Here is a 26,497-nt window from a genome sequence, read left to right on the forward strand (position 1 = left end):
GGCCCTATAGTAGCATAGTCAGTAGATATCCACTGCAGTGATCTATAAGCTATATTTGCAGCCTTTTAGAATATGTACTCTATACTTAACTATACTATAGGGGTCATTCTTAGACTTGTAAATTTTAGTAATTTGCAATTTACATATTTAAATAATCATTTTCTGAACAATTTTCTACTACTAGATATATCTCACTTAGTAGCCATTTATAAACACAAAAAAATTCTGGATACAGTAATTATTATTATCTAAGATATAAATATTTTTCTTACTATTTCACCCAAACTACTATCAGCATCTTGGAAAAGTCTCAGTAAACATGATTTCTTTATAGTTGCTTAGCCATATCTATTGAGATATTGACTTTTGTTGCCCAAAGATAATTAACCCCAAATATGCAAAGTTTTTTCTTTCTGGTTGAAATCATATTCACTGAAACTTTTCTAAGATGCTAATAGTGGTTTAGGTGAAATTTCCAGTAGTTTCAACATGCATAAATAATTATTGTGCAGATAAGTAACTCTGACTGACCTCCTGTCTTATGCTTCATTTCTAACCCCTGTAATTTCTATTGGGGTGTAATCGGAATTGGCCTATTGCTGGGCTCTAGGGTTTAGCAGAGCAGGCAGGTATGAGATAGCCTATTGTAAGGGTCTTAGCAGGGCCCTTTCAACAGAAAGAGAATGCTGGATCTGTCAGGTCCTAGGGCCAGTGAGTAATGGGTCTGGTATGGCCATGTTTCGGCTGTATCCTGGCTAAGCAGGCAGCACCCTTTCATATGCGAGTCACAGGGCCGAGCTTTGGCTGCGAAGAGGATTAGACATTAGCCAGCGCTGTTTCAAAGAGGCGTACTGTATTCGTCATACCATTGGGCAATATGCACTCACGTGCTATATGCTGTCAACAGCGAATTCCGATCGTCGCACTATTTTTCTGCAAGAGCAAGAAAACGTCGCAAAAACCCCCACTAGAGCCCGAAACAAGCGATGTCCTCCTCTCGCTTTCGCTGCTAAGTTATCGAGTCAATTATTTATCTCTTTTCTACTGGTTTGCACTCTTCACACCTTTTGCTGGCGAAAGATAGGATAAACACACACTACCACACCGTAGGTCTCTATTCACGCGCCACCTTGCAGTGCGAAAAACACAGCTCTTCTTCCCCCCAAAAATAGAGCCGAGTGGGCCGCTAAAGACGAACGAACGAAAGGTACCAACCAGGGCGACAGCTGCTTTGCTCACTCGCGCTAACCGGAGTTTTTTATTTTATTTGTTTGCTGGCAGGCAGATGAGCACGCACTCACCGATTTGACCAATCTTTCTTTTTTGTATTCACTATAGCCGTGCTGCTCTACAGGACCACAATCAGCGGTCTGCATTCACTCACCCAGCACCTGCACGTACACAACGCATACATACACACACTAGGCATTTCCAGGCGACGATGAGCTCACCCAGCACCGAGGCGAGCCTGGCGGAATTGAAGGTGTACGCCAAGGTACCGTATTGCTCGATAAACGTCCAACCCCGAGTGCGCTCACAGCACAGTACAGCGACACCCACGCTGAGGGGCGAGGACTGAGAGGCCTCTAAGCCTCATGTCTACTCTATCTACACTCTGGGCACAGGTATACGCAACAGCGGCTCTAACCACAACAAAACAACAAGAGGAAAATAGGGAACAAAGGCATTCTTTGCTGACGATGAGAAGGCTTGGGTCCAGGCGACACTGACAGAAAAAGTGGTCGACGAGGCCAGCCGCACAGTCAAGATGACATTTGAGGGCAACGACGAGGATGCGCCGCAGACGTATCACTTTGAGGCGACCTTTGACGAACTGCTCAAGAAGCTCAAGGGCCTGCCGCCGCTGGTGAATCCGCCGCTGCTGGAGGGAATCGATGACCTGACGAACCTCAGCCACCTCAACGAGCCAGCGGTCCTGCACAACCTGCACGTGCGGTACGGGATGCACAACATCTACACGTACTCGGGCATCGTGCTGGTCGCGCTGAACCCCTTTGCCCGTGTGCCGCTGTACTCGCAGGATATCCTGGAGGCGTATGCAGGACGCATGCGGGGCGAGCTCGAGCCCCACCTGTTTGCGATCTCCGAGGATGCATTCCAGGGGATGGTGCGGGACCGGAAAAACCAGACCATCATTGTGTCTGGCGAGTCAGGAGCGGGCAAGACCATGAGCGCAAAGTACATCATGCGCTACTTTGCATCGGCGCACGAGGACGGCAGCTCGTCGAACGATTCGTCGGGGATCAGCAAGGTTGAGGAGCAGATCCTGGCCACAAACCCGGTTCTTGAGTCGTTTGGTAACGCCAAGACCACCCGCAACGACAACTCGTCGCGGTTTGGAAAGTTCCTGGAGATCCGATTCAACGAGCGGCACGCCATCGAGGCGGCGTTCATCCGCACATACCTGCTTGAGCGGTCGCGTCTGGTATACCAGCCAACGATTGAGCGCAACTACCACATCTTCTACCAGCTGCTTGCGGCAGTACCCGAGGACATGCGTGACAAGCTCGGACTCACCAATGCTACGTGGGAGACATTCCACTATACGTCGCAGGGTGGCAGCGGCGAGATCGCCGGTGTCGATGACGCAGTCGAGTTCAAGATCACCAGCGATGCGCTGTCTGTCATCGGTGTCAGCAACGAGAGCCAGAAGCTGATCTACACGCTGCTGTCTGCGCTGCTGCACATGGGCAACCTGGAGATTGGCGGGTCAGAGCGGATGGGAGCCTCGATCAAGGACGATAACGCGGCGTGCAACAAGGTGGTTGAGCTGCTCCAGATCGACGGCACGCTGTTCCGCAAGTGGCTGACCAAGAAGCAAATTGTGACGCGCAGCGAGAAGATTGTCAGCAACCTCACCGTAGTCCAGTCGCAGGTCGTTCGGGATTCGGTGGCAAAGTTCATCTATGCACATCTGTTCGACTGGATCGTCGCTACTATCAATGCGTCGCTGGTCGGGTCGGCAGCTGGTGATCCGGCGTCGTTCATCGGCGTGCTGGACATCTATGGGTTCGAGCACTTTGAGCACAACTCGTTTGAGCAGTTCTGCATCAACTACGCCAACGAGAAGCTGCAGCAAAACTTCAACCGCCACGTGTTCAAGCTGGAGCAGGAGGAGTACCAGCGCGAGCAGCTGGCCAACTGGACATTTGTTGATTTCCAGGACAACCAGCCGTGCATTGATCTGATTGAGGGCAAGCTAGGTGTGCTAGCGCTGCTCGATGAGGAGAGCCGGCTGCAGCAGGGCACGGACAAGACGTTTGCCGAGAAGCTGTACAGGCAGTTTGCCAGCTCGCCCAAGCCGCAACCCGAGACGCCGTCGGCGTTCTTCCGCAAGCCGCGCTTTGGATCAGACAAGTTCACTATCCGGCATTACGCCCATGACGTTACATACGAGTCCGAAGGGTTTATCGAAAAGAACAAGGACACGGTGCCGGACGAGATCCAGAACGTGCTCAAGGCGTCGACCAACTCGTTCCTGAAGGAGATCCTGGTGGAGCCCGAGCCCGAGCAGCAGCCGGCGCCAAAGGGCCGGCTCAGCGTGCGTGCCGCTCGCAAGCCGACGCTCGGCACTGTGTTCAAGCACTCGCTGGTGTCGCTGATGGAGACGATTGAGGCGACCGAGTCGCACTACATCCGCTGCATCAAGCCAAACGAGGCCAAGGCGGCGTGGCAGTTCGACGCGCCAATGGTGCTGGCCCAGCTGCGCGCCTGCGGTGTGCTCGAGACGATCCGCATCAGCTGCGCCGGCTACCCATCGCGGCTGCTGATCCCTGAGTTTATCCACCGCTACCGCGTTCTGCTGCCCTCGGAGGTCTCGTCGCAGGCAAACTCAATGGAAGACGTGCGTGCGCTGGCAGTCAAGATCCTTGACTCGGCGTTCCAGGAGAGCGACCGCTACCAGGTCGGGCTGACCAAGGTGTTTTTCCGTGCTGGCATGCTCGCGCTGGTCGAGAAGCTGCGTGTCGAGCGGCTCAACAGCGCTGCTACCAAGATCCAGTGCCTGGTGCGCGGGCACCAGCAGCGCACAAAGTTCCTCAAGATGCGCAAGGCAGCCCGCGTCATCCAGCTCGGCGTGCGCGGGTATCTGGCGCGTCGCGAGCTGCAGAAGCGGCGCAACACCCGCGCTGCGGTGGTCATCCAGTCGGCGGTGCGTGCCTACCTGGCTCGTACCAACTATGCTCGCGAGCGCCATGCAATTGTGCGGCTGCAGGCCATGGTGCGCGGCAAGATTGCCCGCAAGCAGACGCTTGCTCTGCGCCAGGTGCATGCGGCAAGCGTCATCCAGAAGCACGTACGTGGCCACCAGAAGCGCAGCGCGTATCTGCACCAGCGCGACCTGGTCGTCAAGATGCAGAGCAACGTGCGTGCTCGTGCTGCCCGGCGCGAGCTCAAGGGGCGCAAGGAAGAGGTACGGTCGGCTGCTCACTTCCAGGAGGTCACATACAAGCTCGAAGGCAAGCTGATGGAGCTCACGCGTCAGCTGCAGACCCAGCGCAACGAATCGAAGCAGCTGTCGATCCAGCTGGCCGAGTCGGAGGCCCGCTCGGCCCAGCTGGCCGAGAAGCTGGCTGGCTCGCAGCAGGAGTCGCGGGAGCTGCGCGACCAGCAGGAGGACAAGATCCGTCTTGCCACCGAGGAGCTGACGCGCCAGGTGGCCGAGGTCACTGCTGCCAAGGCGGCTGTTGACGAAAAGTGCAAGCAGCTGGTGGACCAGGTTGCGGCTACGCACAAGGAGCTCAACGCCGTGCGTGCTGAGGCCGAGCGGGAGCGCGGCGAGTCGATGACTGCTCGTGAGCAGCTCGAGAAGAAGCTGGAGGAGCTCGAGGCCGAGCTGTCTGCATCCAAGACGCAGCTGGCCGACGCCCGCGCCCAGCACCAGCAGCAGATGCTGATCTACCAGCAGCAACACAGCAATGAGCAGCCATCGTCGATCAAGCGCTCCGACACCAGCGGCAGCAGGTGGAAGGCAGCGGCCAACTACTCTGCCACCGGCTACGAGATGGCTGACTCGGCCACGCCGCCGCACCCGCTGCCGCACGTTGGTGGCGCTGTCCTGCCCAATGCCCACGCCAACGCGCACCCGATTTCGCCGGTCGAGGACGTGCAGCGTCGCCCGCATTCGGTTGACACTGCGCGCCAAGCCTCTGCGCGTGCACTGGAGAGCGTTGCCAACAAGCGGTCGACCATCGGTGGCGACGAGGGCCGCACATTGGCCAAGATGCTGGGCTCGCTCGGTGCGTTTGGCGCCGGTGCGATTGCCGAGGAGGAGGAGCATCCAGCCTTCGAGCTGCACAGCGAGGACGAGGTGCGCGATATGCTGGAAAGCGACGACAACCTGATCACCGAGGTACTCAACGAGCTGATCGGTGATCTGCAGGTGCCGCTGCCCAACCTGGATGCCGAGTACTCGCAGCCTGACCTGCTGTTCCCGGCGCATCTGATCGGCCTGTGCGTGATCAAGATGTTCCAGTACAACCTGTCACGTCGCATTGACCGGCTGCTGATGTCGTCGATTGCTCGCATCCAGAAGAAAACCGCGGCGTTTGAGTCCGACTACACTTCTGCGTTCTGGCTGTCGAATGTGTTTGAGCTCCTGTCAATCATCAAGACATCGATGACCGAGCACCAGTCGTCGACGTACGAGTACGCCGAGTCCGAGCGTGCCATGAACGAGGGCATGCAGTATCTGGAGAGCCTCCTGTCGGACATCTACTTTGGCTGGATCAGGGACCTGCAGAAGCGCTTTGGCAAGCTGATCATCCCTGGCGTCGTCGAGAGCGAGGCGCTTCCTGGCTTCACTGCCAACGACTCGAGCTTCTTCAACCGGCTCATGGGCACTGGCCCGCGCGAGTCGCCGGTGAAGATCGAGAACGTGCTGAGTTTCTTCAACCACATCTGGCGCACGATGGAGTTCTACTTTGTAAACCCCGCGATCATGCGCCAGATCATGTCGGAGCTGCTCTGCAACATTGGCGTGACGGCGTTCAACAACATCATCATGCGCCGCAACTTCTGCTCGTGGAAGCGTGGCATGCAGATCCAGTACAACCTGACCCGCATCGAGGAGTGGTGCAAGACACACAACGTTGCCGACTCGTCACGCAACCTCGACCGCCTCCTGCAGCTTGTAAAGCTGCTGCAGCTGCAGAAGTCGTCGGAGCAGGATATCGACATCATGTTCGAGGTCTGCGACCTCCTGAACCCAGCCCAGATCAAGAAGCTGCTGTCGATCTATGCTGTCAGCGACTACGAGAACCCGATTGTCGGCCCGGTCATGACCGAGGTTACCCGCCGTGCTGCCTCCACCGAGAAGTCTGACAACATCCTTCTCGACACCAACGATCTGACCGACCAGGTCCTGTACCTGACCGCGCGCAAGGTGCCGGCGATCGAGACGTACATTCCGCCCGAGTTCAAGATGCCGCGTGTGCGTGCGCTGGTTGACTCGCAGACCGACGTGGCGTACGATGACGATGACGAGGAGTATGGAGATGAGGACGACGAGGTCGGCGACTACGGCCACCACCCAGTGGACCGGTACAGCGAGCAAACGCTGGCCTACAACTAAAATTAGGGCCGGTTTTTGTTGTAGCAGCCTGAGAATGCGGAGACGAAGATGCATTCTTGGCTGATATTCCTGTATATCCGCGGCTATTTCTTGAGCTGGCAAATGGCTGGTGGTCCTATGTGTCCCCGCACTATGCAGTTCCGACAAATGTGGAGAGGCGAGCATCTCTTCTTTTTTGTCTCCAGAGTGCAGAAAATAAACATTCACTTTCCTCTCGCCTGGGACCTGCGTGCTGTGGGAGGGATATCCCTCTGGCTTGCAGCATACAAAAGGCGGGATGTCTGGAGTCGCTACTATTGCTGGCCTCTGCTGCTGAAAAGTACATTCCACTGCCTCTCTTACATCTTGCACTCACATACATTTATATCGTATCACCATATGCTTTTAAAATCGCTCTACGCACTCGTAGTGCCAGCGGTGCTTGCCTTTGACGTCAACCTGGTGTGGGACGTTCCTGACAACGCGCTAGACCTCACGCAGGCGTCCGCACACGTAGCACTGAACTCATCGTCGTCGCCAATCGGTACTGAGTGGATTGGCGTCGGGTGGGACTCTGGCGCCATCTCCCTGCAAAAGCTGCGCGACAATTCGCTCGCAGTGATTCTGCAGGTGCGCACACCGACAAACGAGAGCACTGTGCGTGCAGGGCGGGTCACCGAATACGCAACTGCACACTACATTGACAAGGAGGACAAGCAGGCGCGCCAGGGCATGTACTTGATGTCCAAGGTCGACCACGACGACAGCATGCAGGCCGGGTACTCGCTCAAAGTTGTTGCACACTACAACATGGTGTCTAACAACACCATCTACCAGGGCCTGTGGAGCGACGGCGATATCTGGACCTACATGGGATCGATAATCCTGCAGCACCCGAGCAAGGGAAGTATCAAGGACGAGGTCTCCAAGGCGCTCGAGGAGGCTGCCAAACCAGATAGCCACGCGATGGTCGGCGGTGACGACAGGACCAGAGTATCAGCTGAGGGCAGTGGCAGCTCAGCGCAGTCTACCGATGCTCCCAAGGACCCGCTGGGTGGAGCCAAGCCGCCCGAGACCCTGGCCACCTGCGAGATCAACCGCGAGGCATCAGGCCGAATCCGGCCAGTCTGTAGGTTTATTCGCCAGCTGCCGATGGTGCCGTCGTTCAGCAAGCCGTTCTCGGGCGTGCGGCGCACTGCCGGTGGCGATCCAAAGTCGGAGCGGGCCGGAGTCTTCAAGGACCTGGTTCTGAAGAGCAGACTTGCAGATGTCTATGATATCTCGGGAGCCAAGTGCGTTAGTCATAACCGCGGCAAAGACGATATTGCGTCGTGCCAGAGAGACCCGAATAGCCCAGAGTTTTATATTGCAATTGATGGCGGAGCAGATGGCGTCAGAGGCGAGCAGTCGGAGCGGTCTGTTATTGTTGAGGGCGAAGATCCCGACAAGGAGTTTGAGGAGGAACGCAGTCTGATGCACCATGACACCGCATCAAAACTGCCTGAGGTCAACATCATATGAGCTTCAGCTAGATCGCTCAGCACTTGGCGGCTGGGCATACCAGCTGAACCCAACGCGCAGTCGGGGTAGAGGATGGCCTTCATCCGGGTAGCTGGGGTTTATTAGTTTATTAGCCAACACTTGTCATGGAAAAAGAAAGGAGCATGGTCATCATTGGGGCTGGGCCAACCGACACCCGGCCTATATGCCACATATGCAAAATGTGACGATGCCAACCTGTGGCCAGTCGGCCAGACTCTGGATCGGTGCTGGGGCTCGCCGCACGGCCGATGGCTGAGCAGGTTTGTACGTGATTTATAACATCGCCCTTGCAGTTGTGGCAAGCAGAGATATGCTAAGAATAGGAAAGATGTGAACGAAAGCAAAATGAAATGGACAGTGCCCCTAGAAAGGCGTGCTGAATCTAAGAGCCAAGCACCGGAACCACGATCTTGAGCTTGCCGTTGGGTTTAACAAAGACTTGGGCGCGGTTGTGGTCATATGTGTCTCTTGGCAGGAAGAAGTTCTTTGCAAACACGCGGGTCACGCCCAGCGGCGGCTCGCTGTGATGGATGTGGTGGCTAGGGATCTGCTTGACCTGGGTGCGCGAGCTAGCTGATGAGCGTGTAGACCGGACCGACGGCGACGGCATCGGATGGCGCAGCGGCTTGCCGTGGTCCCCCATGACAACGCACTGGTCGCCGATGAAGTCGACGTAGATCTTCTGCGCAATGGTGGTGACCTGTGGGATCGTGATCTTGTACTGGGAGCTGGTGCCAAAATGGGTGTGCTCGGGGAAGTACTCGGTGTTCTTGGGGATCTGGAGGTCGTCGGGCAAAAACTCGTATTCGGGGAACAGGCGGAAGTTTACCTTCTTGAAGCGCTCGTTCGGGTTTGTGGGCTTTGGGCAGTCGAGGCACGGCAGGATCTTGCACCACGTGCAGCATGCCTCGACCTTCTTGACTGGCTCATTGGGCCGCACTCCGACAGGGATCACTGTCTGGTGGTGATGGTGGTGGTGGTGTTCTGCCGGCGGCATGGGCACGACTACAGGCGGCTTAGGGGGAAGCGGGGGTTGGACCACCTTCTTGCACTTCTCCTTGTCGTCTTCGATCTCGCGAATGTATTTCTTGGTTGTTGTGGTTGTGGTGGTTGTGACCTTGATCTCGTCTTCCTCCTCCTCCTGTTCCTGCTGGCGCAGCAAATGGCCATGGCATTGGTTCTGGTGATGGTGGTGGTGATTTCCTTGGAAGTGGGATGCAGCCTCCTCATGCATGTGGGACTGCATACCGCCATGCATATGCCGGTGATGCTCCCACACCTGGCCGACGTTATCCTCGCGCAAGTGCATGTGGTTGGGCGGTGGGGGAGGCGGGTTATCGCGCAGCGGCTTGGAATAGAAGCTGTCATTGTACGACCCCGAGTTCCTCCATCTGTTGTCAGCAGCCATACGTAGCATCTCCGACTCCATGTTAGCGAACCCGAACGACGCGTCGCCCTGGTACATGGTCGCCGAGCGCGATCTCACCCGGCCATTGCCAAACCTGGAGTCAGTTTCCGACTCCTCGGTGCGCGCACTATACGACGATTCCTCGCGGCACGCCCGATGCGATGTCTCTTCGTGGCATGTCGATGTGAGGGACTCGCGCGACATGCAGCACGAGTGGCAGCAGCACCCGTGGTGGACACCGCGGCACACGATGCGGTGCTCGTGCACGCATAGCTCGCGGCCACACCGCACCATCTCCTCGCAGATCTCGCATGCAGCCTCGTACGAAAAGGTCTGCGACTGCGCGAGCGATGCCGAGGAGGACTGGAATGAGCTGCGACGGCGGTTCTCGGAAAACAGGGGCTTTGGCATGTGTGCGGGCGCGAACGGGGTCTGTGAAAAAGCCGCTAAAGTGGCCGCCGCCAGTGCGCCGGTTGAATATGTCGTTGTGGAACGAACTCATGGCTGAGAAAAGAGGGGGCAGAGGAATAACAAAAGCACAGCTGCTGCGTCTTCGTGCTGGATAAAAAGAAAAGAGTTAAGCAAAAAGGAGAGGGATGTGCCTGTTGCAGTAGAGTGGAGCTGGAAGACAACAGAGCAGAAGAATGCGCTGTCTGCTGGCTTGGCCCTCTGGTTGTTCCCCAAGCGCGTAGCACTATAGTAGTGCTGGGACGGTCTTTACTATAGCCAGCGTCAAGGCAGCAGGCTCTAATCGTGCATCTGGAAACCGAATAGTGTCTGGCGGTGATTTGGTAATTTTGCTCAGCCCGTACTACGTGCTCTGGCTCGCCGCAAGCGGTCTCCCGAACCGCCTGCTTGCACAGGTAGCGGGGGATATCCTCGCCCTTGGCCAATTGCAGGTCCAGCCAAGGCGTCGCATGCTGCGCTTTGACGCCAAACGCAGTGCAGAGCTCTTTTTTAGTCTAGCAAATAGAGAGCGAACGCCATGTGCTGCCTGGCAAGACGCCGGCACATCTCCTCCTGTATATCCCAAACCATCTCCGCCACCACAGCCACAGGCCGTGCCCGAGAAAGACACTTGCACCGGCAGACCGAGCCAGGATTGCCTCCTCCCACAACGAAACAGATCTAGTCCAGTTACGCAAGGAGCCAGCGGGACCCCCTGCGGCCAGCTATACATAGCTGGCGGTCTCGCGTCAGCTGTTGTCTGCCCCAGGACTGTTGTCGGGACCCGGTGTTCCTGGCAGGACAGCCTGCAATAGGCCAGGCGACGCGCAGGACGTGGACCTGTGGACAGCTGTCCGGAAGTGGAAGATTACCCGCAGCTCAGCAAGAGCAGTGTTGTGGGGGATTGTGTACCCGGGCGATGTGCGGAAAAAGGTTTGGTGGAGTTCATGCTGTGGTTGAATAAAAAAAAAAAACGTATTTAGGCTAGTGGCCAGGCGACTTCACCACCAGTTTATTTGTTTGTCAGTGCACGCTCTTTTCTCTCCCGCTTCGGCACTGTTGTATTTTTCTTGCTAGCTCCTCCACCCTTTCTATTTCGCCTCCTATTCCTTACTCTGGTTCGTTCATCTACTATTCTAATATCTCTAGACCCTTACTATGGCGGAGACGCAGCTTGCTAGCACCGCCACAACGGCTGGCGCAGCAGGCAGCATATGCGGCAACCCGCAACGCTGGTAGCGCTGGTACGCAGGGACGATGACGACGACTCTCCAACAAGCAGCTCGCGCTCGCAGATTGATATCAACGTGTCGTACCTGTTTGACCCAGCCAACGCGCCAGGGACCGGACCGTACTTTTCAGCAAACAACATTGATGCGGCGACACAGATCACATCGGCAGCGCTGATGGGCGGGTGCTGTATCGGAGTGTTCTCGCTTCTGCGGTACAAGTGGCCGGAGCTGTACTCGCACCGGCTGCGGCTGCGGTACATGCGGCCAGCAAACATCCCGCGCACAATGTTTGGGTGGATCTACCCGATGGTGACAATGTCGGACAGACACGTTTTCGAGACGGTGGGCGTGGATGCACTGCTGTTCTTCCGGTCGTACCGGATGATGATCTATATATTTATGTGGCTGGGGTTCCTGGGGATGACGGTGCTGTATCCGGTAGATCGGTACTGGGGCAAGGAGGACGGCGACAAGGGCGAGCACTCTGTGTTTGAGTCGCCGATTGCCAGCGTGGCTAGCCTCAACGGGCGGTACTCGGTAGCGCATGCACTGATGGCGTATGTGTTTGCAGCGGTGCTGTTTTTCTACATCGACCGGTTTTCGCTGCACATGGTGACGATGCGGTGGCACTATCTGCTGCTGACGCGGCGGTCGGGGAACTCGCGCACGCTAATGATCACGCATCTGCCACGCGAGCTGCGGTCGGAGCGGGCGCTGCGGGGGTTCATCAACGGCATGCATGTGGGTGAAGTCGAGGCGGTTCACGTGGCCCCGCTGTCGCGCGACCTGGACGAGGCCCTGGCGCGCCGCGCTGCGATCCTGACGAAGCTCGAGGCAGCGTACACGGCGATTCTGGGCAACCCGTGCCGGGCACACACATACAACCCGGCGCTTCTCAAGCGGGTGATTCTGTCGACAGACCCGAGGGCTCGTGTGGTAGAGGCGCGGCTGCTGCACCGGTGGGCAAAGCATGGCAAGGGCAGCAAGAAGCAGCAGCAGCAGGGGCCCAAGAAGTATGCGGAGCGACCCACGGTGCTGGTCAAGCGTACGCGGGCGGAGCAGCCCTCGTGGTCAGCGCTGAGGGCCAAGCTGTGGCCGTATGAGCGCACCGACGCAATCGACTACTACCGCAGCGAGATGACCAAGGCTGACCAGCGACTGAAGGAGGTGCGCGACAGCTTCCACATGCTGGAAGCCAGCCCAGTAGCGTTTGTGACGATGCGGCAGCCGGTCAATGCGTACGTGCTGGCACAGCTGAATGTGTATGCCGCGCCCAGCACCTGCAAGATCAAGATGGCGCCCGAGGCCGCGGTCGATCGTGTGGAAGAGCGTGGGGGCGCCGTACTCGAAAAAGCTCCTGCGGTTCGTCCTGGGGCTGATCATGTCGTTTGCGCTGCTGTGTCTGTGGTGCGTGCCCGTGGTTCTGATCTCGACGCTGATTTCGCTGCAGTTCCTGGGCACGCGGTTCCCAGGCCTGGCGCATGTGGTGGAGACCAACAAGTTTGTGCGCTCGCTGCTCAACTACACGCTGCCGTCGCTGATCCTGACCATCTTCATGACGGTTCTGCCGCGGCTGCTGTGGATCTTTGTGCTGATAGGCGGCGACCGCACCTACGGCATCGCCGACAAGAACATGCTGATCCGGCACTTTTACTTCCTGGTCATCTACATTGTGTTTATTGTCGGCATGTCGGGCACCGTGTGGTCGTCGATATACGAGATCTTCACCGAGTTTGGCAAGTTCTGGAGTCGGCTCGTCAACTCGCTGCCGCAGCTGTCGACGTGGTTCTGCGTGTATGTGATGCTGTATGGCGCCGGATACCAGGTCATGAAGCTGCTGCACTTGAAGTCTGTGTGTCGGTACCTGTGGCACCAGGCCAATGCCAGGACGCCGCGCGAGTACATGAAGGCGATTTCACCAGTGTTCATCGACTGGGGCACCATTATTCCGTACCCGATGCTGTTTTTCATCATCGGCCTGCTGTACTCGCACCTGCAGCCGCTGCTGCTGGTGATGTGCATTCTGTACTTTTCGGTCGGGCTGTTTGTGATGAAGTACATGTGCACGTACTCGTGGTACTTCCGGCAGCAGAACTCGGGGACATTCTGGCCCGTGATCATCCGGCGCTGGGTGATTGGAATCCTGCTGTACCAGGCGCTGACCACTGCCATCTTTGCCAGCAACAACAACCACTGGTTCGTAGCGCCGATGGTCGTTTTGATGCTGTTCACGGCCTACTACTTTCTGGTGCGCTGTCGGTACATCCGCGAGCTCAGCGACTCGGTGCCGCTGCAGCTGCTGCGCGAAGCCGAGCGCCGCCGCAAGGTCACCCTGGCCAAGGAGCAGCGCGAGTTCGAGGAGAGCGAACGCAGGGCTGAGCGCGACCTGCAGCTCAACGGCAGGGACCCATCGGGCGCTGGTACTGGCGTTGGGTGGGCGGACCTCCAGGACCGCCGGCCGTCAAGCAACTCGGACGAGTCGCCCAGTCTGCCTCCGCTCCACACGGTGCCGACACAACCCGATAGCATTGCGACCCGGCTCACCTCGATTTCCGCTGACACTGAGAAGCCCGAGGAGGACGGCCCGAGTTCGCCGCAGTTCTTGACAGCGCGTGAGGCGCACCAGCGCGAGTCGACGGCACCGCTGGTTCCATCGGATGTGCTCGATGGCGGTTATCCGCGCGGACCATCGAACAGCAACACAGCGTCGCAGACCAACGATGCTGAGGGCGACGCGCTGATCACGCAGCGCACGCACGCCAAGCGCACGCGCAAGTGGTACCAGTCGACGGCAGTGAACATGGTTCTGCACCCAATCCAGGCCCTGATCGCTACCGTGTCGTTCAGCAGCACCTGGATCAGCGGCGACCCAGCCGCGCCGCTGTGGGACTTTATCGACGACTATGCGTTCCCGGAGCGCGTCTCGCGCATGTCGCACCCAGCCGGGCGGTCGCCCATGGACCCACACCGGCCGAAGGCGCAGCCCGGGTCGCTGTTTGAGATTCTGTCGCTGGCGTTCCGGCGGATTCCGCACGGACTGCGGGTGATCGGGAGCGAGTTCTTCATGCAGTTCGACATTCCCAAGGCGTACCTGGACAGCAGCGTGGTGGACTACCCCGAGGCTGCTGCCAACGATGACGCGTTCCGAGTCAAGCACAAGCACCGGTCTACGCGCAAGAAGCGCAGCCGCGAGCGAGGCCTCAGTGACACCTCCAGCGCCAACGACTCGCTGCTATCCGACCACAACCAGCACGACCTGTGCCCGCGCAATCTGCCCAAAGACACAATCGTGCGGCTACACAGCGACACCGACGCCCTCAGCATCCATGAGGGCGGCATGCACCGGCCCGGCGTCGGCATCCACCGCGCGCGCACCTTCATGCCTGAAATCAACCCGACCACCGGCAAGCCCGTAGCCATGCAGTTCCAGATCCATGCCGACGAGTTGCCGCACGGCACTCTGATGAACCGCCGGTTCACTGACTTCTCGCAGCCCAACATGTCGCGGCTGCCGGGTATCCTCGACTCCACGCGCTTCGCCTACCTGCACCCAGGCATGTACGGCGACCTGCCATCGCTCTGGCTGCCTGTGCCGCACCTGAAGCGCCGCAAAGAGCAGCACCAGCACCGCACTCCTGCCCAGCGCCTGCATAGCGCCATGGCCGGCATTGGCGATGCCGTCGAGGCCAACATTATTGGCGAGAAGAATGCCGACAAAATCCATCAGAGGCGCGAGCGAGCACGTGACAAGTGGGCTGCGCGTGTGCGTCACCCACGCGTCTCAGCCCTGAACCAGCGCGACAGAGCCGCGTCCGAAAGCCCAGCCACGTCGCCCGGCACCAGCGACTCGGAGAGCGGGGAGGGCCGCACCAGCCCACCACCCATCAACCCGCAGCTTGCTAGCAAATGCAAGGCTCTGGGGTTCGATGCCAGCATCCTGCGCCAGTGTGATCCCACTGGTCTGCATGGCCTTGATCTGGCGCGCCAGCCCACTGCCGAATCCACCCTGTTGTCAGCCTACGTCTCGGACGCAAGCTCCATGGCCACTACCGACTACGATCAGGTCCCGAACGGCGACAGCCTGTCGGGCAGCGAGTCCGACAACATGGACGAGACCGCAAGTGACCTCAGTGCTGCTCTGCGCGGACTCCCGCCCCCTGTACAGGATGCTGCGCGCGGCATGGAGGAGGGCCGCATGCCATAGATCTCCCACCTATGCTGTTAATGTACTTTTTCCACTTATTATTGGCAGCTTTGTGGTTTCTGACTGCGTAGACTGCCCCGAAAAAGGCCAAAGTCACCACGCATTGGGTGCTTTATAATTGCTGCCACGCTGCTTGGCGCTGCACCCTCTTCACCCTTCCTTATTCTTTCTCCGCAGAATCCGTATATACAAACATACTCTTGTTTCTGTAATGATTGCCACCTCGGATACACATGGCGTGCTATATAGCCACTGGAACAGACACACGTCTCTGGACGCCAGTGTCGCTGCTGCAGATACCCAGCCCATGTCTACTAGCAGAAGCCGCCTAGGCATTTACGTGATTGTCCATCACTCGCCTACTGCCTGTGCCTGCGACTGGTCTCTCTATTTCCCATCCACATACACGCATATCTTTTACACGTGTGAGGATGGAAAGCTAGAGCAAAAAAGCTCGAGTACCAGCTACACAGACGCTACACGGGACGCCCGCTATGTGCGATACCTGTCATTTCTGAACGAGGAATTAGCCTACGCGTATTTCCAGAAAACAAAGCACAACAAAATGAGCACTCGTGCTGTTGCAAAGTATGTGGAAGTCTCTCAATCCAGCTCCAGCTACAAGCATATACGCCGCGTATTGGGCCTTTTGGGCGAATGCCTAAGCAATGAGAAGTGCCGGGCAATTGAAGCCGAATGCCTGAGGGTCACCCGAAACAACGCATGCTGCGTCGAGGTACAGTACGAGTTCAACTCCCCATCCGAAAGCATGAGTTTGCACAAACACGTAGCTGGAAGCCAGTAGTGTCATATCCACCCTACGCAACCAACAGCTCCATTTATACTACACTTCTCGGAAATAAATTACAGCATCATTCGTACCTGAGAAAGATATAGACCATGCAAAGATGCTGCGCCTTCAACCCAAGCACATCATCTGACAGGACGCTCCGTATGTTACGGTAGATTTCGCTAATGCAGAGCACAAATGCGCCTCCTAAACGCACGCACTCGAGCTGTGGCATGCCAGTCATCAGGGCAACCAACTGGGACGCGCACCTGCCTTCATTGCTATTGGGAATTCCGCCACTGATAGACAGTTGCTTCAGGTGCGGCAGAATCGCCCGATATCCATCCTTGAACAGGTCCCGCGGCGAATCGCACTCTGTCAGGAATGACGACAGCTGGTAGCGTGTCAGCTCTAGGCTGCGCAGCTGGACGAACCCGGGGAACTGCACAAACGTGTCAAACGTAGGCAGGCAGTCCACTGTCAGCCGCTGCACCGTCGTCAGGTCTCTGAAGCACCGGCAGAAGAACGCATCCTGTGTTTCCTGGATCCCGCCAAAAACAACCACGTTCTTCAGGGATCTAAAGGGATCTGTCTCAATCATGTGCTTGGTTGGTGTGCCACGCAGCTCCAGCGATTCGATCTGTGCCCGCGGGAACTGCGACAGCAGGTCATTGACATCATACTCGTACCCAGACACTTTCAGGCTTGCCAGCCTGGGAAAAACGGGGAGTACGCTGTTTCCATACCCGACCGGTGACGCCGTGGTGCTTGCTGCAAACCCAAGGCTCAGCATCCGCAACTCCCTGAACTCGACCAGCCTGCGCGGCTCGTTGGTGAATCTGCCCCACAAGTTCCCCGACTGAATCGGCTTCAGCGTCAGCGCAATCAGCGTCTCAGCGCATATACGCGGCAGATCCACCAGGCTAATGATCGACCCAGAGTTGATATATAGGCTTGTCAGCGTCGCCGGAAAGTGCGACATACCACTGGATGTAATGTCTCGCATGCACAGTGTCAGTCTACTGGTCCGTCTGTTTTCTTGCAGGAGCGCACCAAGCACCAGCTCATCGTACATGGTGCCGCTGTCGCTGATGCGTAGGTACCGGGCATTCGGCACCACGCGCAAGAGGTCTGACCCTAGCTCACTTATGACCTTCTCCATGCTGCCGTGCCAGCTGGTGTTGGAGTGCCCAGGATCGCCGACCACCAGCGTACGCACTGCAGGCCACTCGGCTTCAAACAGCCCTGCTTCTGCCAGCGCCTGTGCGATCTGTCGCACATCCCTGCATTTGCGCATCTCCAAGAACAGAGTGTGGGTGGCATGACGCCTGTTCATTGCACTAATGTACCGGATGTTCGACCTCCAGCCTGCGCGTTGCTCAATCATGCCAGAACTCGCATTGGTCGCTGCACCGAGCCATGGCAGCCCGTGCGTGGCCACCCTGACCTCGACAAACCCATGCTGGCAGCACATGGACAACCCAGCCTGTCGCGTGTGCCGATTCAGTGAAACCTGCTGCAAAAACCGCGACAGCTGGGGAGCAGACATGTAGTCGACAGTCTCGTAAAAGAGGGTCTCGATAATCAGTGCAAGGACCTCTGGCGGGAGGCTGTTGTGGAGTTGCATGGCTAGGAATACAATTAGATAGTAGAGTGCAAAAAAAAAAACAAATATACGTTTTGTGAGGAGAGGTGAAACGGGTATCTGCCAGAAGCATGGCCCGTGCGCCATGTTCATTGCCTTTTTCAGAAACCTGTCGCCGAGCCCTATTCCTGCAATAAATAATCCAGCTAGCAATTCCCACCAGCACATCCCAGTATGCCTGGCGGTCGCTCCTTTATGGCCTGGTGTAAATCTGCACATGGACAGTGTGGATAGCCGACGAAGGAAAGTAGGAGAGATTGGGCGCGCATAATCCACCCGCGTCAGCCTATATATGCCTGACATTATGTTGCAGTAGTGGCATGTGGATAAATTGCTTTCGGGATGGCCCGCCGCGCCACGCATCGGCTGCCATCTATTTTGCAGTCCCAGATACATAAATAGCAAAGTACCCCGTTGCCCAAGGCAAAGCAAACCCCCACTCATCTGCATTTGACAGAAACCTATTACACAACGGTATTAACGCCTTTTACTCGTCATAGGCATGTTTAACTTCTCGCTGGCTGTGTATCTGTTGCTCCTTTTGCACATTGCTGGCACATTTGCCAAACCCCCAGTGGTGGTCGGGTACTATCCAACATGGAAGCGCCAGGCTATTGCTGCCGTTGACATCAGCAAATACACACACGTCAATGTGGCATTTGCTATCCCCAAGGAAGACGGCTCGCTCACCTTTGAGGGCGACTGGTTCATGGACAGCACTGTCAAGGAGCTCCACGGAAAGAACGTAAAAGTGCTGGTATCGGTAGGTGGGTGGACCGGGTCGAACCACTTTTCTAACATCCTGAAATCCGACGACAAGTTCAACAGGCTAGTTGGCAGCATGGCTTACTACGTAAAGAACTACAACCTTGACGGCATTGACATTGACTGGGAGTACCCGGGACGGATTGGCAACGAGTGCAACGCATACGACGCTACTAATGACGCGCCAAACTTCCTCAGGTTCCTTCAAGCTCTTCGCACGCGCTTCAACAACGACTTTGGCTCGCGCACAAAGCTGATCACACTGGCGGTGCGGGTACAGCCATTTGATGGCCCCAACGGCCCGCTCGCCGATGTCTCCGAGTTTGCCAAGGTCGTCGACTATGCGAACTTGATGCAGTACGACCTCAATGGGCCGTGGAATCCTGAAACGGGACCCAATGCTCCATTTGATTACCAGCAGGGAAAGTCGGCGCCATTCTCCTTCACCACCGCCATCGATTCCTGGACCAACGCTGGATGGCCTGCCAACCAGCTGAACGCCGGCCTTGGCTTTTACGGACGGTCGACAAAGGCCATTGTTGATATGCGCCAGGATCCCGACAACCAGTACCAGCCCCAATTACACGAAGTACCACTAGGTGATTCGGAGGATGGTCCCTGGTATGATGCCTGTGCTGGATCAACCTCAAATTCAGGAACCTGGCAATGGAGGCACCTGCGCGACCAGGGTGTCCTGGTATCGCCTACCTCCTCCAACCCACAGTGGATGCGCCAGTGGGACAATACTACCAAAACGCCATGGCTATTCAACCCTCAGAGCAACATCTACTTATCATACGACGACACAGATAGCATACGCATCAAATCTGACTATGCTGCTGAACGTGGACTTGCGGGTGTCATGGTGTGGTCAATAAACATGGACCACGATGGAGAGCTTGTCAAAGCAGCACGGTCCTTTGGTGGTAACTCGGGCAAAAATGATCAACCACCTCTGGCACCCGCATCCTCAGCACCAGCCTCTGGCTCTACTCCTATTCAAGGCGATAGGCCAGGTGGGACCATCAGCACCTCAGCCGACCCATCGCCATCATCCTCAGAGCCATCTCCGCCGGCTTCTGGCAGCCAATTGATCCCAGGAAATCCATGCGGCATGAATGGCAGTTACCAGTGCATTGATGGTGGCGGCCGCAATTCCGCGTATGTTGTCTGCCACAATGAAAAATGGCTGGCTCGCTCGTGCGCACCCGGAACCGTCTGTCTGGAGCTTGGCCGGTCGATCTTGTGCGGCTGGCCCGTATTTGCGCGCATAGTCGCCTCAGCAAACAAATTTGCGCATGGTCTCTCAATTGCATGATCGAACCTATGCTACAGCTATATAAATCGTCAATGCATATCCAATAACCCGAAGCAATATCGAAGACAACCAAATATAGATATTAACCCCCTCTAATGCTTGCTATATCATGCCTGAGGATATTGGCCAGGAAATCGATGGGTTCCCATGAGATACATGAGAGCCACAAGAGCTGCTTAACTAATTTACAGTAGGTCGTGGAGCAGGTGTTGACATTCGGGTCCGGAGTCCCCCTGCGCCACCATAGACAAGGCCGAAACGCATGCGTACAAAGGCCCAGACAGACGACCAGCCTTCCTTCTTCCCCCTCAGTCACTTTTTGAAAAGTCATTTTTCCATATACTCGATTGTTGACATTGGAGTGTCGATCCACTCCCACGTCACCATGCCAACAACCAAACCACATAAAATCAGACCTCAGGCCGACCGGACCCTCCCCTTTTCCTTCAGTCAATCTTGTTTCATTTTGATTTTAGCTCACATACACGCTCGTAAACACTCGTCCCATTCCTAAGGTTAACATCGATAACCACTCATCCCCTAGGTTAACAGCAAGCTTCAAAACCACAGCTCAGTTGGAATAAATTGAGCAATGCTCAAAACAGAGTTTTTGCAAACAGAGGCACCTGGAACTTCGCACTTGTGGTCTGCCAGTGCTGACTGAGACAATTATCCAGCTGCACCTAGTGCTGGTTGTTTGTTAGTACCAGGAGTTTGTTTTATGCTGCAGGAAATCTCCTGGACAGGCCACAGTACAAACAAAAGAGTGCATGAGCGCGAGGATGCCCAACACCTTGTCTAAAATAACTCGCTATAGGTATCGTAAATAATAATAAACATTGGACCTGTTCGACATCCAATACAAGCTGGCATTCATGGAAGAGAGCCCTGCAAATCAGCGCTCAGCGTATGGAGACTAGGCGTATAAAACCGGGCTCGTGGTATCCGGGACTGAGGATATCTACCAGACAATCTGAAAGCTATTTAGACTCAACATACAATTTCCTTTTGAAGCATCTTTATCAAGCACAGCAACCATGGGTCTTCTTCGTTCAGTGGTGCTGATCACTACTCTTTTCCTGGGATTGTTTGTCCAAATCGTTTCATCCTCGGCCATTGTCGTAGGCTACTATCCGTCATGGAAGAGGCAGCACATGTCGTCAGTTGACTTTTCCAAGTACACACATATGAATATGGCGTTCGCGATTCCGGCGTCCGATGGATCTTTCTCGTTTGAAGGCGACTGGTTCCTCCCACAGGTTGTTAGCGACTTGCACAACAAGGGTGTCAAGGTGCTGATCTCGCTTGGCGGGTGGACTGGCTCAAACCTGCTCTCCGGCATCATGAAGTCGGACAGCACACGCAAGTCGCTGATCACCAGCATTATCAGTTATCTCGACACGTACAGCCTCGACGGTATTGATCTGGACTGGGAGTACCCTGGGCGCCTTGGCAACACCTGCAATGTGTATGATGTAGACAACGACTACAGGAGCTACCTGACATTCCTGCAGGACTTGCGGTCGCAGCTCGATAAAAAGTTCAGCAGCAACAAGAAGCTGATCACTATGGCTGTCCGTGTTGAGCCGTTCGATGGCCCTGATGGGCCGATCTCTGACTTGTCCGAGTACGCCAAGGTTGTCGACTTTGCCAACATCATGCAGTATGACATCAACGGTGGCTGGAACAAGGTCACTGGCCCTAATGCTCCGCTGAATGCCGAGCCAGGAAAAGGTGCGCAGTTGTCGTTCGCGTCTGCCATCGAGGCATGGACCGGCGCTGGCTGGCCCGCCAACCAGCTGACAGCGGGTCTTGCGTTCTACGGCCGGGCTACAACTGCCTCAGAGGACATGACCAAGGATCCAGGCAACATGTACCAGCAGCAGTCAACCACTGTGCCGCTGGGCGACTCGGAGGATGCCTCCTGGTATGATTCATGCGCAGGTGCAGCCGCCAACTCTGGCACCTGGCAGTGGAAGAACATGCGTGGCACTGTCCTCTCCGACGCAACGACGCCCATCTCGCCGTGGGTGCGTACCTGGGATAACGCCACATCGACGCCCTGGTTGTTCAACCCTAGCACCAAGATGTTCATCTCGTACGATGACACCAAGAGCATCAAGATGAAAGTCGATTATGCTGGGTCGAAGGGTCTAGCTGGTGTCATGGTCTGGTCGTCGAACATGGACTACAACAACGAGCTCTTGGATATTGCTGTAGGCTTCAGTAGCAGTGGGGGTGGAAGCGGAAGTGACTCTGGTGCTACAAGCAGTGCCCCATATACATAGCCTGCAAATGAGGCCCGCTCATTAGGCGCCGCCAGCGGCCAGAATGATGGCTGGCAGGAGCATGATGGTGTGAGAATAAACCAGCTGATGCCCACCTGAGACTGCCTCCGGCAACACCACTGAGAACCAATACGCAGGGTGCCGAGGAGACCGCCCTTCATCCTGCTTTTGGCCGCCGCCTCGCCCACCTTCATGGTTACATTAGCCTACTATCAAATTCCCAGGAGCCAGGAGATTATTGCCACTATCAGGTATTTTTTCGGAACAGTCTCAATGTTGGCCGACTCCATCTCCGAGCGCTTCGCGGGTATTGCACATGTGTAGCCGCTTTAGCTGCACCTCATATTTTCTTTTCCGCCTTCACACCCTTCCCTTCTACTCCAATAAACTCGAGACAGCAGCAGCACCAGCAGCAATGACAACAACAACAACTATCACACGGCGCGTGGAATTGAGCGTTTTAATATACAAAGTGCAGGAGCGCGATGCATACCAAGTATTAAAATGGCGGATCACGCATCTAAATTCACTTCACATGGTCCAGCCGTTTATTTCCCACTTGCCATTGTTTGTTCTAGCGAAAGAAGGCGCCACCAGACCACATGAACCAGCTCGAGGAACATGCACCTGCTGGGCTATGTAATGCTTGGATGCGAGCCTTATTCTACTTGAATGTTTGCCGCAATGGAAAAGGGGGTGATGCGCCATGCTCCGAAAGAGCCCGCTCCCAGGTAATCTCGGATGCTCGCACATTGGCATTTGCGGTGCATTGCGCAGCTGTTTGCCATCACATGGAACTAGCTCACGGCGGCTTTTGTTTCTGAGGTGTCGAGAAATGCTAGGTGGAAGCTGATGGTCATGCTGCAAAATAGGGCGCGGTCTTGGCCATAAAAGGTACATGCTAGGGCACCCTGGAGCCTGCTCTTACATACTCCTCATCCTGATTCTCCCTTCTCAAGCAAACTCCCTTCCAGCTCGCTCCCGTTGACATTACTATTGTAAACTACTCTCTTCTTAATATCTCACTCTCTTTGCGAAATGAAGTTCAAGACCATCTTCTCTGCTGCCACTGTGGCACTTGCACTTTCCGGATCTGCCCTTAGCATGGTGGTAGGCGGGTACTACCCATCGTGGAAGAAAGCGCAAACGGCATCTATCGATCTAAGCAAGTACACGCACATCTACATGGCGTTCGGTATCCCGTCTTCCTCTGGAACCTTTGCTTTTGATGGCGACTGGTTCCTGCCGCAGGTTGTCAGCGACTTGCACGGCAAGGGCGTCAAGGTGTTGATGTCGGTCGGCGGATGGACCGGATCAAACCACTTCTCAAACATTGTGAAGGACCCATCAACCAGCGCGAACATGGTCAAGAGCTTCGTTGACTATGTCAAGACAAACAACCTCGACGGTATTGACATTGACTGGGAGTACCCAGGGCGCCTTGGTGACAACTGTAACGTTTTCGATCCCGCGAGTGACACCCCAAACTACCTCAAGTTCCTTCAGTCGCTTCGTTCCGAGTTGGACTCCGCCTTTGGCGCCGGCAAGAAGCTGATAACACTTGCGCTTCGCGTCCAACCCTTCGATGTGAACGGCTCTCCGTCCTCGGATGTCTCTGAGTTTGCCAAGGTCGTTGACTACGGCAATCTGATGCAGTACGACATCAACGGCGGCTGGAACCCAGAGACCGGGCCCAATGCGCCGTTCAATTTCGAGCAGGGCAAGGGCATGCAGGTCTCGTTTGTGTCTGCTATTGAGGACTGGACCAAGGCTGGGTGGCCGGCAAACAAGCTGGTTGCGGGTGTCGGCTTCTATGGACGCTCCACTATTGCCAAGGAGGACATGTCCAAGGATCCCCAGAACCAGTACCAGCCGCAGGAGTCGGTTGTCCCTCTCGGTGACTCAGAGGACGCCTCATGGTACGATGTCTGTGCTGGGTCCACTGCCAACTCTGGAACCTGGCAGTGGAAGCACCTGCGTGACCAGGGCGTCCTGACATCGGCCAATACTGCTGCGTCTCCGTGGGTGCGCCAGTGGGATTCCACCTCGCAGACGCCCTGGCTGTTCAACCCGTCGACCAAGCAGTTTATCTCGTATGATGACCCGGAGAGCATCGCAATCAAGATGAAGTATGCGTCGTCCAAGGGATTGGCTGGCGCGATGGTGTGGTCCGTCAACATGGACACTCCCGGCGGCGAGCTGATGAGTGCGGTCCGCTCGTTTGGAAGTGGTGCCACCAGACGCGATGCTGTGCCGCTGGCTGTTTCATCCGCGCCTGCAGCTATGGCTACCAGCGGTGCATAGAGTGTCTGCTCAACCCGCTGTGCGACTGGTCGTGCATGCGGGTCGTCATCCCGACAGCCCCTCTAGCTATCCATTTAACCCCTCTCAGCTGTGTTTTAAATACCCCAAATTGAGCTATGGTTACATTTCCAACTTTTTTCGGCTACCGAGCCCAAATCGGGCGACAGCTGAGTGTGAAGGCCGATTTGGGGAGAGCCCTAGCTTAAGCGCCGATCACCTCACGTGTGACAGCGGTGGTACTATCGAGGGTTTACGCTGGGAAATAGCCTTTTGCATCTCAGGAACATGTGTGTATAGTAGTATATACGGTGCTAATGCCGGCTGACGCATTGGCGCCCAAGTATGCGCGCTCTGGGACTATAAAGAGCCCAGCATATTCGGTCTCCTCAACCAAGGCCCGTTAGCAAGCTCAGCAGTTCGCTATTTGCAGTTTTCCGTTATTTTTCTGTACGTCTTCCCTATCAACCAGCACTTCCTACACTTGAACCACCTACCTTTATAGAGTATTTGCGATGCGGTTTGTCTTCTTCCTCTTGCTTATCCAACTTGTGCTGCAAACTGCGCTGGGTAAGACGGTGGTTGGGTACTATCCGTCATGGAAGCGCCAGTACATGTCGTCCGTTGACTTCTCAAAATACACACACATCAACATGGCGTTTGCGATCCCGGCATCCGACGGCACATTTTCGTTTGAGGGCGACTGGTTCCTGGACCAGGTGGTCTCTGATATCCACTCTGCAGGTCCCAAGGTTCTGATGTCACTCGGCGGCTGGTCTGGCTCGGGTCTCTTGTCAAACATCCTCAAGGACTCTGGAGCGCGCTCTACCATGCTCAAATCGATTGTCTCCTATCTCAAGGAGCATAACTTGGACGGAATCGACATTGACTACGAGTATCCGGGTCGTGAGGGTGCTGGTGGCAACATCATCGACGAAGCCAACGACACGCCAAACTTCCTCACCTTCCTGCAGGACCTGCGCAAGCTGTTTGACTCCGAGTTTGGCAGCGGCAACAAGTTGATTACCCTGGCTGTGCGCGTGCAGCCCTTCGATGTCAATGGCAGCCCGCTGTCCGATGTGTCTGCGTTTGCTGCCGTGGTCGATTTTGCCAATCTAATGCAATACGATATCAATGGCGCATGGATGGTTAAGACCGGCCCCAACGCCCCGTTCAACTTTGAGACGGGCAAAGGTGCGCAGGTCTCATATGTCTCGGCCATTGATGCGTGGACGGGCGCCGGCTGGCCGGCGAACAAGCTGAACGCCGGACTTGCGTTCTACGGCCGCGCGACAAAGACCACGGTCGACATGACCCTGGATCCGAACAACCAGTACCAGTCGCAGACCAGCCAGCTGCCGCCAGGCGACAAGGAGGACGCGGCCTGGGAAGGCTCGTACTCGGGCACGTGGCAGTGGAAGAACCTGCGCGCGCAGGGGGTTTTGTCTGATCCCGAGACTGCCACCGGGGAGTGGGTCAGGCAGTGGGACGACGTGAGCAAGACACCGTGGCTGTTCAACAAGAACACCAACGTTTTCCTGTCGTACGATGACGTGAAGAGCATCAAGATCAAGGCGGCATATGCGGAGGAGCGTGGACTCGGCGGCGTCATGGTGTGGACCATCAACATGGACTACAACAATGAGCTGGTTGATGCAGCGATTAGCCCGGGCAGCTCAGGAAGCAACAGTGGATCAAATCACATTTCATCATCGCCGGCTGCTTCATCTGTCTTGCCGTCACCATCGTCGTTGTCGTCGTCGTTGCCGTCGTCGTCCTTGGCCCAGGGTACTACTTCGTGGGCTCAGGTTTCTTCATCGGACGTCCCTACTTCATCCGCCCCTGCTGCTGGCTCTACTGAGTGGTGGATCCCAACAACTTCGTCAGTGTCTCTGGCCGAATCTGAGACTGCTGTAGGTACCTCTTCGGCCCCTGTTGTCCAAGACTCCACTTCTTCCTACGTTGGTGAGGCTACCACCACCACTT

The 26,497-nt window shown here is 56.1% G+C and overlaps 9 protein-coding genes across 9 annotated transcripts; 7 read left to right on the plus strand and 2 right to left on the minus strand.

Annotated features, from left to right (window-relative positions):
- Positions 1 to 1,441: 1,441 nt before the first annotated feature.
- Positions 1,442 to 6,592, plus strand: DL89DRAFT_292318 (uncharacterized protein; the record flags this gene model as incomplete). The annotated part of the gene is made up of 2 exons (XM_040890292.1): positions 1,442 to 1,495; positions 1,706 to 6,592. 2 exons carry the CDS (start codon positions 1,442 to 1,444, stop codon positions 6,590 to 6,592), a joined length of 4,941 nt encoding a protein of 1,646 aa, XP_040744274.1.
- On the plus strand, positions 6,421 to 8,293 carry DL89DRAFT_138751 (uncharacterized protein). Its single transcript, XM_040883404.1, has one exon. The coding sequence runs from the start codon at positions 6,641 to 6,643 to the stop codon at positions 8,090 to 8,092; it is 1,452 nt and encodes a 483-aa protein (XP_040744275.1). The 5' UTR covers positions 6,421 to 6,640; the 3' UTR covers positions 8,093 to 8,293.
- DL89DRAFT_266863 (uncharacterized protein) lies at positions 8,217 to 10,139 on the minus strand. The gene is made up of 2 exons (XM_040887270.1): positions 9,949 to 10,139; positions 8,217 to 9,923 (listed from the first exon to the last, which is right to left on the minus strand). Exons 1-2 carry the CDS (start codon positions 10,021 to 10,023, stop codon positions 8,496 to 8,498), a joined length of 1,503 nt encoding a protein of 500 aa, XP_040744276.1. The 5' UTR covers positions 10,024 to 10,139; the 3' UTR covers positions 8,217 to 8,495.
- An 883-nt stretch (positions 10,140 to 11,022) lies between these two features.
- Positions 11,023 to 15,404, plus strand: DL89DRAFT_322124 (uncharacterized protein; the record flags this gene model as incomplete). The annotated part of the gene is made up of 2 exons (XM_040891324.1): positions 11,023 to 12,511; positions 12,555 to 15,404. The coding sequence occupies exons 1-2, from the start codon at positions 11,183 to 11,185 to the stop codon at positions 15,402 to 15,404; spliced, it is 4,179 nt and encodes a 1,392-aa protein (XP_040744277.1). The 5' UTR covers positions 11,023 to 11,182.
- A 211-nt stretch (positions 15,405 to 15,615) lies between these two features.
- Positions 15,616 to 16,209, plus strand: DL89DRAFT_256888 (uncharacterized protein; the record flags this gene model as incomplete). The annotated part of the gene is made up of 1 exon (XM_040885479.1): positions 15,616 to 16,209. The coding sequence occupies one exon, from the start codon at positions 15,616 to 15,618 to the stop codon at positions 16,207 to 16,209; it is 594 nt and encodes a 197-aa protein (XP_040744278.1).
- Positions 16,210 to 16,258: 49 nt separating this feature from the next.
- On the minus strand, positions 16,259 to 17,879 carry DL89DRAFT_266865 (uncharacterized protein). The gene has a single exon (XM_040887271.1). It carries the CDS (start codon positions 17,819 to 17,821, stop codon positions 16,277 to 16,279), a length of 1,545 nt encoding a protein of 514 aa, XP_040744279.1. The 5' UTR covers positions 17,822 to 17,879; the 3' UTR covers positions 16,259 to 16,276.
- A 416-nt stretch (positions 17,880 to 18,295) lies between these two features.
- On the plus strand, positions 18,296 to 19,986 carry DL89DRAFT_266866 (uncharacterized protein). Its single transcript, XM_040887272.1, has one exon. It carries the CDS (start codon positions 18,342 to 18,344, stop codon positions 19,920 to 19,922), a length of 1,581 nt encoding a protein of 526 aa, XP_040744280.1. The 5' UTR covers positions 18,296 to 18,341; the 3' UTR covers positions 19,923 to 19,986.
- A 915-nt stretch (positions 19,987 to 20,901) lies between these two features.
- DL89DRAFT_283261 (chitinase) lies at positions 20,902 to 22,210 on the plus strand (the record flags this gene model as incomplete). The annotated part of the gene is made up of 1 exon (XM_040889726.1): positions 20,902 to 22,210. The coding sequence occupies exon 1, from the start codon at positions 20,960 to 20,962 to the stop codon at positions 22,208 to 22,210; it is 1,251 nt and encodes a 416-aa protein (XP_040744281.1). The 5' UTR covers positions 20,902 to 20,959.
- Positions 22,211 to 23,221: 1,011 nt separating this feature from the next.
- DL89DRAFT_266867 (chitinase) lies at positions 23,222 to 24,991 on the plus strand. Its single transcript, XM_040887273.1, has one exon. It carries the CDS (start codon positions 23,249 to 23,251, stop codon positions 24,512 to 24,514), a length of 1,266 nt encoding a protein of 421 aa, XP_040744282.1. The 5' UTR covers positions 23,222 to 23,248; the 3' UTR covers positions 24,515 to 24,991.
- Positions 24,992 to 26,497: the final 1,506 nt, after the last annotated feature.

The sequence above is a fragment of the Linderina pennispora genome, assembly GCF_002104995.1.
Source record: "Linderina pennispora strain ATCC 12442 chromosome Unknown DL89scaffold_5, whole genome shotgun sequence".
Classification (NCBI taxonomy): Eukaryota; Fungi; Kickxellomycota; class Kickxellomycetes; order Kickxellales; family Kickxellaceae; genus Linderina; species Linderina pennispora.